Source organism: Poecilia reticulata, chromosome 5 (genome assembly GCF_904066995.2).
Source record: "Poecilia reticulata chromosome 5, P_reticulata-male-v2, whole genome shotgun sequence".
NCBI classification, from domain to species: domain Eukaryota; kingdom Metazoa; phylum Chordata; class Actinopteri; order Cyprinodontiformes; family Poeciliidae; genus Poecilia; species Poecilia reticulata.
This window is the reverse complement of record NC_088834.1, coordinates 19,495,677-19,507,797: the sequence shown is the minus strand read 5'-3', so window position 1 is coordinate 19,507,797 and position 12,121 is coordinate 19,495,677. Positions and strand designations below refer to the sequence as shown.

General features: G+C 40.3%; 1 protein-coding gene across 7 annotated transcripts in view; it reads left to right on the top strand.

Moving 5' to 3' along the window:
* LOC103465345 (low-density lipoprotein receptor-related protein 1-like) overlaps positions 1–12,121 on the top strand; it is a 110,972-nt gene that overhangs the window by 61,730 nt on the left and 37,121 nt on the right. For 4 of the 7 annotated variants that reach the window (XM_017304763.2, XM_017304762.2, XM_008410078.3 and 1 more), the window contains exons 16-27: positions 296–436; positions 603–728; positions 821–937; positions 1,202–1,282; positions 2,043–2,210; positions 3,628–3,810; positions 3,894–4,091; positions 4,187–4,432; positions 8,318–8,515; positions 10,864–11,068; positions 11,156–11,320; positions 11,447–11,691. In XM_017304763.2, coding sequence (XP_017160252.2) covers positions 296–436; positions 603–728; positions 821–937; positions 1,202–1,282; positions 2,043–2,210; positions 3,628–3,810; positions 3,894–4,091; positions 4,187–4,432; positions 8,318–8,515; positions 10,864–11,068; positions 11,156–11,320; positions 11,447–11,691 — 2,073 coding nt within the window. Of the gene's footprint in view, positions 1–295; positions 437–602; positions 729–820; positions 938–1,201; positions 1,283–1,490; positions 1,542–2,042; positions 2,211–3,627; positions 3,811–3,893; positions 4,092–4,186; positions 4,433–8,317; positions 8,516–10,863; positions 11,069–11,155; positions 11,321–11,446; positions 11,692–12,121 lie in introns of all 7 variants that reach the window. The other 3 variants (XM_008410075.3, XM_008410076.3, XM_008410074.3) reach the window with 1 other exon arrangement.

Here is a 12,121-nt window from a genome sequence, read left to right as displayed (position 1 = left end):
GATTAGGACTGTTTGCTCAGAGTTGAATGCACAATATACAACAATGACAGCTGCATATTGTAAAAGAATAAAATACGATGTTCTTTGTGACGGTATTCAACAGAATAACTGTGAAAGTCCAAGTGTTCCCCGTCTGTATGATGATTTATTTGCAATTACAGCACAGCAACTGGTTTGTGGCAAGTTTGACAAATGGATATGGATGAAATTTTTTACTTCCACTATTTTTCTAATGGATAGAATGCAAAACTGCACCCTGGCAATGTTTTACTTACTGTTTCTCCTTTTTTCCCAGCCAACCCGTCTTATGTGCCCCCTCCTCAATGCCAGCCAGGGGAGTTTGCCTGCAAGAACAATCGCTGCATCCAGGAGCGCTGGAAATGCGACGGGGACAACGACTGTCTGGACAACAGCGATGAGACTCTAGAGTTATGCCGTGAGTCAACACACGTCAGGTCCTAACAAGCAAAGGGGTGCATGGTGTGTGCTGCTGTGCAAGGAGGAATAAAGCAATGTCTGCGGATCTGGGAAAGCTTTGTTTCCTCACAGACTGTAGCAGTGATCTTAAAAGAAGCCTATTTCCTTTCATTTTGTCTCTCCAGACCAGCACACCTGCCCTGCTGACAGGTTCAAGTGCAAGAACAACCGCTGCATCCCTCTGCGCTGGCTGTGCGACGGGGACAACGACTGTGGCAATGGCGAGGACGAATCCAACACCACCTGCTCAGGTGCGCCCAGCACGCTTCGCAGAGCTATTATAAGCATTTCCTTCTTCAGTTTTCACCACACTGGACACAACTTCTGCCTCTTTGCATTTCAGCTCGGACCTGCCCGCCCAACCAGTTCTCCTGTCACAGCGGGCGCTGCATCCCCGCTTCCTGGATGTGCGACCTGGACGATGACTGTGGCGATCGGTCAGATGAACCTGCATCGTGTGGTTGGTTGACGTCTCGTATTGTTATGCGGTGCTTTGGTGGTGGCAGAATCACGCTTTGGGGATGCTTTCATTGTTTTACTTACTGTATATTATATAAAATCCAGTAAAGTTTGTGGCTGTGACTTAACAAAACGGGTCAAAGGGCATGAATACTATTATATAGTATTCATGCCCTTTGACCCTATTTCGATGACTCTAAAGAGTGTTTTAATATTTGAATGGATCTTTAACGGTATAAAGTCTAATGGCTTTTGATTTCTGCAGCCTACCCCACCTGCTTCCCCCTCACGCAGTTTACCTGCAACAACGGGCGTTGCATCAACATCAACTGGCGCTGCGATAATGGTTAGTGTCTACTCTTTGTTGCGTTTGCACTGTAGCAGCTCCCTAGCTCCCTTTGTCACAGTTTGCCATGCATGTTTCATCACCAGGCCTTTATTTCTTGTGCTTTATGTCATGTTGTGCATTCCGTACATTTGTGTATTTTGGTTTGTGTTGTCCTCTGTCGTGCTGTTCGCCCACTGTGCTGTCTTCCGTTGGTTCTGTCTTTCAGAAAAGGATTGTGACGACGGCTCTGATGAGTTGAATTGTCCAAAGCTGACCGGTTAGTGCATAGATCAGAATGCACCAACACGGTGATGATGCTAGCCGAAGCTTTCAGACTGACCAGTAAAGGCTTAGAGAGAGAGTCAGGGACGCTTTTCTAACTGAGGTTCAGCCTCAAGCTGAGGTGTTTGTGAAGCCAACAGAAACTTAAACTGCTGCCTCTTTTCATTGATTTTTTTTTGTTGATGTGCTACACACAAATTTGATCAATGACTCTATCAAATTTGTGCGCATCAGTTGTAAATAGTTGTTTTTTTCTCCCATAAGACTTTAAAACTCAGTGGTTTAAAAAGCTATTTTTATGCTGCAGAGCTCAATCTGTCATCACTGTGTACATTTTCTTAATGGTGCCTATTCTGATCTATGCAGTTTCTGTCATCACTTTAAAGTCTCATCTTTCACATTCTGCATTGTTTGTTTTCACTTCCACGTGTTAAATGATCTGTTGTTCTTGTAGCCTCATTTGATTCCGAAGCGACTTGCTGTGTTTGTTTCCCAGATAACGACTGTGGGGACAACAGCGATGAGGCTGGGTGCCGGCACTCCTGCTCCAGCACTCAGTTCAAGTGTAACAGCGGCCGCTGCATCCCAGATTACTGGACGTGCGACGGCGATAACGACTGTGGGGACTACAGCGACGAGACCCATGCCAACTGCACTAACACGGGTCTGTGTCTCTATCTGCTGATCTGCTCACGGTCCATTTCATTTGCTCACGGTTCACTTGTTTTAGAGAGAGTTACAAAGGATTAGCTTGTTCTTGCAGCACTCCGATGTCCTACTTTGTAACATATAAGTCAGTTGTCTATGTAATGTAACATTCTGGCTCGTATGGTCTGATGCAGCGTTTAAGGATGATCAGAGCTTCCTTTACAGTAGAGAGTAATAAATGTTAGACAAGTATTAAAAACCTAAGAAACAACAGCTTTGTGTTAAAGCAATTGCTGTAAAAGGAGGGTTTATTATTTGAAAAAAAGACTGAGGGATAATGGACTTAACACTTTCAATTGTCATCTTATATTAGCAGTCGTCAGAGTTATCAGGGATTTCATTACTACATTTTTCTCTATGTGTACTTGTTTGAAAATATAGACTCTAAGCAATTACCCTGAGATGTCCAAAAAGTTGACACTTTTCTGTTTGTGTTTCATGAAAGACAGAAGTTAAAAGCTCAATGGGCTAAAATAAAACAGCTTTGCTGTAAAACACTCAGCCTTCTTGTTATCAGCTGAAGTCTCTATCTCTCTTGTTCTCTTCTCACCTGTACGTTTCCACGTCAGAAAAAATAGCTTTGTAAAAAATAGTTTTTAATTGTTCATATTTGTGTTGCCTTTGATTTAATTTTAAACATCTGATACTGAAAATTGCTAACTTCAAGTCTTCTGCACATAGCATAACTTTTTCACCAAAGAGTTGTTCTGTTGCTGATGTGTTAAGGTATGCTGCGTTCAATGAACAGGACAAAATTGGATTTTTCAGTATCAGACAAGCTAGTCACCAGTCTAAGCCAATTAGGCTCAAAGTTTTGTTCAGTCGTATCTGTCCTGTCTTTACCTTTTTTTCCTTGTCAATAGATTTTTGTTTTTGTTAAAGTAATGCGAGTTTTTTTCCCCCGGCCATTAACATTATTTTAAACATTTTGCATTTTTTCTTGATATTGTTTTTTCATGTAAGTTTTTCTTAATATTTTGACATTATTCCATGTCATTTTGGGTTTTCGTGATGTTTAAACTTTTTTTTTTACATTTTATTTTGACATCTCAAAATTAGTCATTTTGACTATTTTTTTAAGTGTTTAGACTTTTTTTCCACCTCTTTTTGCTCAGCTTTCATCTTCCATGCTGTCATGGCTAAACAACAAAAACACTTTGTTTAATTTATTTTGCTTGACTGACTCGTGCATGTAGAAGCTCATAAATGAACTGTATGGTCATCATTTAGCTTCTTTCCAAAGCAACAGGAGAAGAAACAGACTGACTAAAACATGTTCTGTTTTAGTCAGTCTTCTTGCTGCCTTTCTGCCTCATGATTTTGGACTTTGTTTTGCGCTCATCACTGAAAACAAACTTTTTGTTCCCCCACAGCCACACGTCCACCCGGTGGTTGTCACACCGATGAGTTTCAGTGTCGGATGGACGGCCTGTGCATCCCGCTGCGTTGGCGCTGTGACGGAGACACCGACTGCATGGACATGAGCGATGAGAAGAACTGCGAGGGCGTCACACCCATGTGTGATCCAGCTGTCAAGTTTGGTTGCAGAGACTCCGGTGGGGCAGACTGGGAACAAAGATGTCAAGTAGGGTTATGTAAAGTTTTAGTTTTCAGCTTCAACCCGACCTTCTATCCGCAGCTCGCTGCATCAGCAAAGCCTGGGTTTGTGACGGCGACAGCGACTGCGAGGACAACTCGGATGAGGAAAACTGCGAAGCGCTGGTGTGTAAGCTCTCCCACCACGTGTGTGCCAGCAACTCCACCATCTGTCTGCCTGCAGAGAAAATCTGCGATGGCCACGACGACTGCCCAGATGGCTCCGATGAGAAACTCTGCGGTAAGAAAAGAACAGCGTTCGGGCTGAGAGCAGAACATCACGTACTGCATCTCTGCGTTTTCAGACACTAATGGCCTCACTACTTCGCTGTGCAGATCTGTGCTCCATGAACAACGGCGACTGCAGCCATAACTGCACGGTGGCTCCCGGCGAGGGCGTGATCTGCTCCTGTCCGCTGGGCATGGAGCTGGGCTCCGACAACAAGACGTGTCAGATCCAGAGCTTCTGCGCCAAGCACCTGAAGTGCAGTCAGCGCTGCGAACAGGACAAGTTCAGCGTGAAGTGCTCCTGTTACGACGGCTGGGAACTGGAGCCCGATATGGAGAACTGCAAGAGCAAAGGTGAAAGAGCCAATCAAACAGAACAGCATGACAGTGGGTTGGGTATAAATGGTTTATATCAGGAATAAACCATAACATTCAGCCCTTTTTAACTTTATTGGCCCTTCTGGTAAAAGTATGTGGTAAAATAAATTCAACTTTTACCGCAGTTCCATAATCTTACATTGAAAACGTCATAGAGAAATCAACCTTTAATTTGAGTGTATCTACTTCTTTAGAGAGAAAAAACGTGTTTTGCTATTGGCAAGGCAAGTGTTTCCCTAACAGAAGCAGCTTTTTTAAATTCATTATCAAATTTTTAAGTCAACGAATGGCTAGAAACGTCTAAAAGGTAATGAGTGCCTGTTTTATCGATGTATGAAGCTTTTCAAACACGGCTGAGCAACGACCGCATTTATGTTATAGTCACACATGAAGAGTATGGAATAGAAAGTGAATAAAATCTCCAAAGTTTACTGTTTGAGAACTGCAGGTAGGAGTTGCGTACTGGGGAGAAGTCGATGTTAATGACAGTTTACATCACTTTATAGCAACAAGAGCTGCAGAAACGTTTACAGCAAGCAACATAGATGGTAAACAAGAAAGTATTAAGACTGTGAAGTTCATTAAAAGCTTAAGAAAAGTTGAAAACAAATTGATGTTATCGATTTAAATAGCAAGCAATGAGTCTTTTAGAGTTTCTTGATGCGATCGATACTCAGCACACTTATTATTAGGAGAGGTAGGTTGTTCCAGAGAATAGGAGGAGCTACTATAAATGCACAGTCACCTCTGTTTTTTAATTTAGATCTGGGAACGCCAAGGAACATTTGGTTATCTTAAGGTTTCCTGATATGATATGATATCATATCATATCAGGATTTGATATGATATCATATCATATCCTGATATGCTGTATATAAAAGGTCTCTCTGGTAACCATTAGAAGCCTTTTATATGCCACTTGTTGGTTGGGTGTTCAGCCTTTTCTGTCCTACTATCTGTATAACGTCAACTGTAAATTAAAAGCTAGTAAAACTCTAACTTTAACTGTGGGATTTGGTGAAATAGGACTAGTCAAGTGAAGATTATTTATAGCACATTTCAGCAGTCAGGCAGTTCAAAGTGGTTGACACCATAAAAACATAACACCGTAACTAATTAAACAAGCAATAACCATTGAGTTTTATCAGATGCCACCATTAAAACCATCAAGCAAAGACACATCAAATATGTTGATCAACATTTCAGTTATTAAGTATTAAAGTCAGCTCTATGCAGGTTAGGATTTTAGCCTTGATTCAAAGGAATTCAGTGTTCAGGCATTTTTGCATTTTCCTGGAAGTTTGTTCCAGATTAGTGGAGCATTGAGACCGAATGCTGCTCGATTCTGGTTCTGAGGATGCAGAGCAGACTGAAACCAGAAGATCTGAGTGCTCTGAAGGGTTCATACAACAACAAGAGTCCATGTGTTTTGGTGCTAAGGCGTTCAGTGATTTATAAACTAACAAAAACACTTTAAAGCGTATTCTCTGAGCTGCAGGGAGAATGGTATACGCACTTCAGAACTGGTGTGATGACTAGTGAAAACATGAGCAGCAGCGTTCTGGATCAGCTGCAGCTGTCTGACTGTTTTTTTTTTTAGATTATGTAATATTGTTGTCTGATAAGAAACGAGAGATTAACATTTACCACACTCACTGCTAAGCATGGTAGAGGATCTGTGTTGCTGTGGGCTTGTTTCTCTTTCAACAGTTCTGGAAGTATTTTTTAAAGTGCATGTGAATATTATAAGCTTTTTGAAACACCACAACAAATCTTGTATGCCAAGTCAGAAAACAAAGAATGGGTCTTCAAAGAGAAATACCATGCTTCAGCCTTACAAATATTAGAAGAACTATATGTGTTGTATTAATACTTAAAGGTACTTGTATGAAGTCTTAACTGCAGGAGTGGTAATAATTTTGAATGTGCCATATTTAAAGACTTGATGTTTGAGAGTGAGGTAATAAAAATGGGATGAAGTTACAGGACACACAACTGTAGCAAGAACATGTGTAGTTGTTTGAGATCCAATTGGTCCAAAATGTTGTACTCTATTGGAGTGAAACACGAAGCAATAAAAAGAAAGAGAAATAGAGGTCATCTGCTCTCAGCACAAATTTATGATGGATCAGAAGGCTCCTTGAGAGACCATAAATATTCTACGATTTAAAAAAAAATATATATATATATAATGAAAATTATTTTCTGCAAATGGTCATAAAGAATCAAAAGCTGCAGCGGATTTTATCGAAGTCATCGTAAGGTCAGGTAGTGAGGAACAGAGTCCTCTAAAGCAGCTCTGAGTTTTATCAGCCACATAAAAAGAACATCCTGTATTTATCTCCCTGCAGCAACTACCCAAGAAGGAAACTTTATTCTGCCGCTCCTCACCTGCTGGTTTTAGAGGCGAGCCAGCTGTATGCTGTCGTTCGTCCCACAGCCTGTCTAGCTGCCTGTTTGCTCCAGATAACTGCTGTCTAATTTACTCACCATTTTCATTACACAGGATTAAAGCAGCTTTCAGCATAGCCCCTCTTTATAGGGAGAGTCACCCAGAGCAGCGTTACACGGCTGTCACCTCCAATACACTGCACAGCAGAGCTCTTCTTCTTTGCTCAGAGTAAATGTACTTAAGTAAAAGCCTTAAGATTCATATCCCTTTTTGAAATAGTGGCCTGGCCAAAACAAGATTGCCTCTCAGATGGGCAAGACATTATGAACACAAACATCTGCTTCAGGGATTTACTTCCCTTTTTGCTTTTTTTTGTCACACAAAGGTTTCAGTTCCTGAAAAATGTTTTCTTTTACGCAAAGATGACCTCAGTAAGTACAGAATAATTTCCCTCTCTTGTTAAGTCATAATTTAAGTTCAGTTTCACTTGTCACTGAAGACTGAAGTATGAAGAAATCACTTGGCTAGAACGTGTTTGGCAACATGAAGTAAGAAAAAGTATCCTAATGAAGCAACACGTAAACTTAAAAGAAATTTAACAACAGGTCGGAAACATAGCAATCACTACACTGAGACTGTCCCCCATTTGAATAAGATGAGGCAGATTTTATGTCACTTAAAGTCAGTTCACAATTCAACAATAAAAAAAGAGACTTGACTAAAAACCATCGCTTCCCTAAACTGACTAAATGGTATGAGGTTACTTTGCCTCTTTGGAACCTCAAAGAGTCACTGCAGTTGATGAAACCATAAATTTTACTCTCTACACTACAAACTTGTTCTAAAATAAAATTGTAGAAAAGCTCAAAGACTCTTTTACTATGCATCAGGACAGCGATCTGAAGTACGCCAGTAAATCCAGCACTGAATGACTCAAAACAAAATTGAAGGGTGCTGTGGTGGTGCAGGGGCAGAGCACGAGCCACATATTGAGGCCTTGGTCCTTGTGCCAGTGGTCGCAAGTTTGATTCGCGGCCTGGTGACATTTACTGCATGTCTTCCCTCTCTCTCATTACCCTGTTTCCTGTCGAACTACTTTCAAATAAAGGCCACTAGAACCAACAAAACCTTTAAAAAAAATTGAAGGACTTGGAGTGTCCCAGTCAGATTGCAGACTTGCATTATGTTGAGATTATTTGACAACATCTTGAACAGGAGAGTCATGCTTGACAACCATCCAGTGTGACTGAATTATTTAACAGTTCTGCAAAAAAAAAAAGAAAAAAGATTGGGCCAAAGTCCAAGGGTGGCATAAATAAGGCGTAGAGGACATGTTTTTTTTTAGTTTGGATAGTTTTTGGAATAAGAACAGGAGAGTCATTGCCTAAAAGAGTGTCAACCATCTTGGGAGAATAAATTCATCTGTAATTAATGATTTCATGAGATCTTTTCTTTCTGTGTTTTTACAGATCCATTCAAACCATTTATTATCTTCTCAAACCGCCATGAAATCCGGCGCATTGATCTGAACAAGGGGGAGTTCAGTGTCCTGGTGCCTGGCCTCAGAAATACCATCGCCCTGGATTTCCATCTTAACCAGAGTTCCCTGTACTGGACTGACGTAGTGGAGGATAAGATCTATCGTGGGAAGTTGTCTGAGAATGGAGGTAACATTTTTTAAATATAAAGCTTATATGTAGCTTGATACATAGAGATTTAACAGATAAGCTACTGTTTCTTTTTTTATGGCACTTGCAATTTCAGTGGCTTGAAATCATATACATAAATCGATGAAATGTTTTCTAATACTTGTACTTTCAATACCTCTAGTCATGTTTTGTTTTCAGTCTTTGTTTTTAATGTAGAAAGATGGGCGAGCTGAAAATGTGCTAGCCAGCTTTATTGATTGAAACCTTGTAGAAAAATGCTTGGGTCAGATAAAGATGGCCAAACCAAAACATTAGTTATACATTATGTTTGCTGTAGAAGTTAAAACAAATACAGTTAATTATTTTTACACTTTGCAATCTGTTTTTTACATTATTGCAACAAACATGTTTTTTTCTGCAAATATTGCAGTATTACTTTAGGCTGACCGGAGGCCGATCATTTTTCTTGACTACAGGCTACTTGTTAACAAGCTTGAGGTGCTGTATTGTTATCAACTAGTAATCTTTTAGCTAACATTAACTGCATCCAACAGTATTTGAACTCAGTCGGTTAGTTTGGTAGAAAAACTGTGCAAAGTTCTTTGCGTTGTGCTGGTTTGCTGCCATAATTCTAATGCCATTAAATTTTATTTTCAGCCCCTTTATTTTTATTTACAACTTACATTGCTGACAGCCTATCTCATAATCTAAAAAGCATGAAAACGTATTAGAAAAACAAATAGTGAAACTTACAAATGTTCAGAAAGAGAAATAGGAAACACTCCATGAAAGACGTAAGCAGGCTGCAGACAATCAATTACTTAGGCTATGGAATTAATTGTTTAATGTAAAAGTGATAAGTTTGATGAACCATTTCTTCAAAACCACAGAATTTGATATTAGCTTGGTGGCCTATCCACTTTGGAAATGACTATCTTTTGGCTGCTAGCTGTTAGCTTGAATAGCAAACTGACAACTTCCTTAACTAGTTGTTAGTTTGACCTCATGCAGCAATAAACTCATGAAAAATAAGTAGATAACAAGGTACAAACATTGTCCGTTTGAATGGATTAAAAATGTTTAGATACTTAAATAGCACATTTTTACAAGAAAAATGTCAGAGAATAGTGCCTACTAGCATAAGCTAAAGTTAATGTTAGCCACAAAGTTTAAAGAAAGTAAAACTCACCTTCGGATCCGTGAATGTATAACGAGGCGAACATCTTTTCTCCAGCTTACTTGCTGGGGCTTCGGATCGATGTACATCATTAATTGTTAAGAGGAGTAACCCTAAAAGGACAGAGTGTAAAATGTCATTTTCAATAGAGGGGAAGCGACCAAGCCGCTTTTTCTAAGCTGAGGTGCAAAGAGCCCATTACAATGATTAGCTGTTAAACTAAAAGCAACAACTGATAGTTAAGCTAATAGTTATCTGACTAACTGTGGGCTTGACGAGCTATCAGCTGATTAATGCTTATTTTCACTAGCTATTGGCTTAACTAGCCACTAGCTTAAGGACCTGTTAGGTGACTATCTTTTTGTTTAATTGGATGTTGGCTTATTAACTGCTAAGTTAATATATTTTCCTCTCATCTGCGTTTGGCTGCCAAGCTGCTAACTAACTAGCTGTTGCCTCAATGTCCTCTGAAAACACGAGTTACAAGAAACTTCCAGTTCCAACTTAAAATGAACCCATTTCAGAAAATCCCAATTGTCTCTTTAAAGGCCTGTCAGTTATAGAGGTCTGTATTGAAGTTGTTTGGGGTTTTAAGCGTGTCAACATTGTTCAGAACACAATACTGACTCATCCCAAATAATTACTCATCACTCTCATTAGGAAGGCAGTGCGAAATTAAAGGGTTAGAGAGAGGCTGTGATCTCTCTTTAGCCCTGACACCACATATTTAGCTTCTAGGAGCTGCTCTGTAATTGTACTGTCACTTTGTCTTTTGTTTTTATTGTGCCGTTTTGTTTTCTCTACATGGCATCTTAACACTTCATTAGGGGACAATTTGTGATACTTGGGGTCTTATTACAATTACAAAATTTCTAAGTACTAAACCCCTGCAGAGTGGGCAGTGCTGTGGGCTACAGTAGCCTGAAAAAGCTGCCATCAGCAGATTCTTGCCAGCAGAGCCTTTAACCATGTGAAATTAAATAGAGTGCAAATTCAACAAGTACCTTCAGCACCCCAGATAATTATTTGTTTTCCTAAATAGGCTGATGAAACAGGATTTAATTGGGCGTCACATAAAAAAGCTTTGAAGAGTTCCACCAACACAACTTTACAAGTGGCTGCAGACGAAGGACCTGATAAAAATCAGGATGTCTGAATGTTTTCCTTGTCGCTTTTCCTCCTCCTTCAGCTTTAACCAGCTTTGATGTAGTGATCCAGTATGGGTTGGCTACACCCGAGGGTCTGGCAGTGGACTGGATAGCAGGAAACATTTACTGGGTGGAAAGCAACCTTGATCAGATCGAGGTGGCCAAGTTGGACGGCACTATGAGGACTACTCTGCTGGCTGGGGAAGTGGAGCACCCTAGAGCTATTGCTCTTGACCCCCGCGATGGGTAACAGCTGCACTGCTTGCTTTACCTCCTGCAAATAAAACAGAGCACAGTCACAACAAGTCCCTGTGTTAAAATATATTTCTGCAGAATCCTCTTCTGGACAGACTGGGATGCCAGCTTGCCAAGGATTGAGGCTGCATCCATGAGCGGAGAAGGCAGGAAGACGATCCATAAGGAGACGGGCAGTGGAGGATGGCCTAACGGACTCACTGTGGATTATCTGGAGCGGCGCATCCTGTGGATTGATGCCAGGTCAAACAAATAAGAAAAAATACATTTTAACCTTCGCATTTTATATAAATGCGAAGGTTTTATATAAACCTTCGCATTTATATAAAATAAATATAATGCATGTAGCTAAAATTGTTATTTTTACAGATCCGATGCCATTTACTCGGCTAAGTATGATGGTTCTGGACTGATCGAGGTCCTGAGAGGCCATGAGTACCTCTCGCATCCTTTCGCTGTCACCATGTACGGTGGAGAGGTTTACTGGACGGACTGGAGGACCAACACGCTGGCCAAGGCAAACAAGTGGACTGGGAACAACGTGACTGTGGTCCAGAGAACTAACACGCAGCCCTTTGACCTGCAGGTCTACCATCCATCCAGACAACCACAAGGTATCAGTGTATACAATCACTATTTGCCAACTAGAGGTCAATAGTTATTATTATAATTATAATTCTTATAATAATAATAATAATAATTATTATTATTATTATTATTATAGTTATTTGTTGTTATTGTACGTGACAAACCATTACATTCAGCTATAAGTGTTTTTCTTTTGGTTGCATAGTTCCTCCAGTTTTTATCTTGCTATTGTTTTGTATTTAGTTATGTTTTGACTGCAAAGACGCACCGATCAGGCTTGTCTTGGCATGTGCTGATTTCTGATTTCTTGTACTCTTAAGACTGAGTTATCGTTGCACTTTCAAAGATTGGGGTTGAGTGGGCGTGAGTCAGGACGGCGGTAAGGCGTTTATAGTTAACATGTACGCTGGAGCCATATTCTCCTAGAGGGTTTATATAAATGCCAGTGCAAGGGGA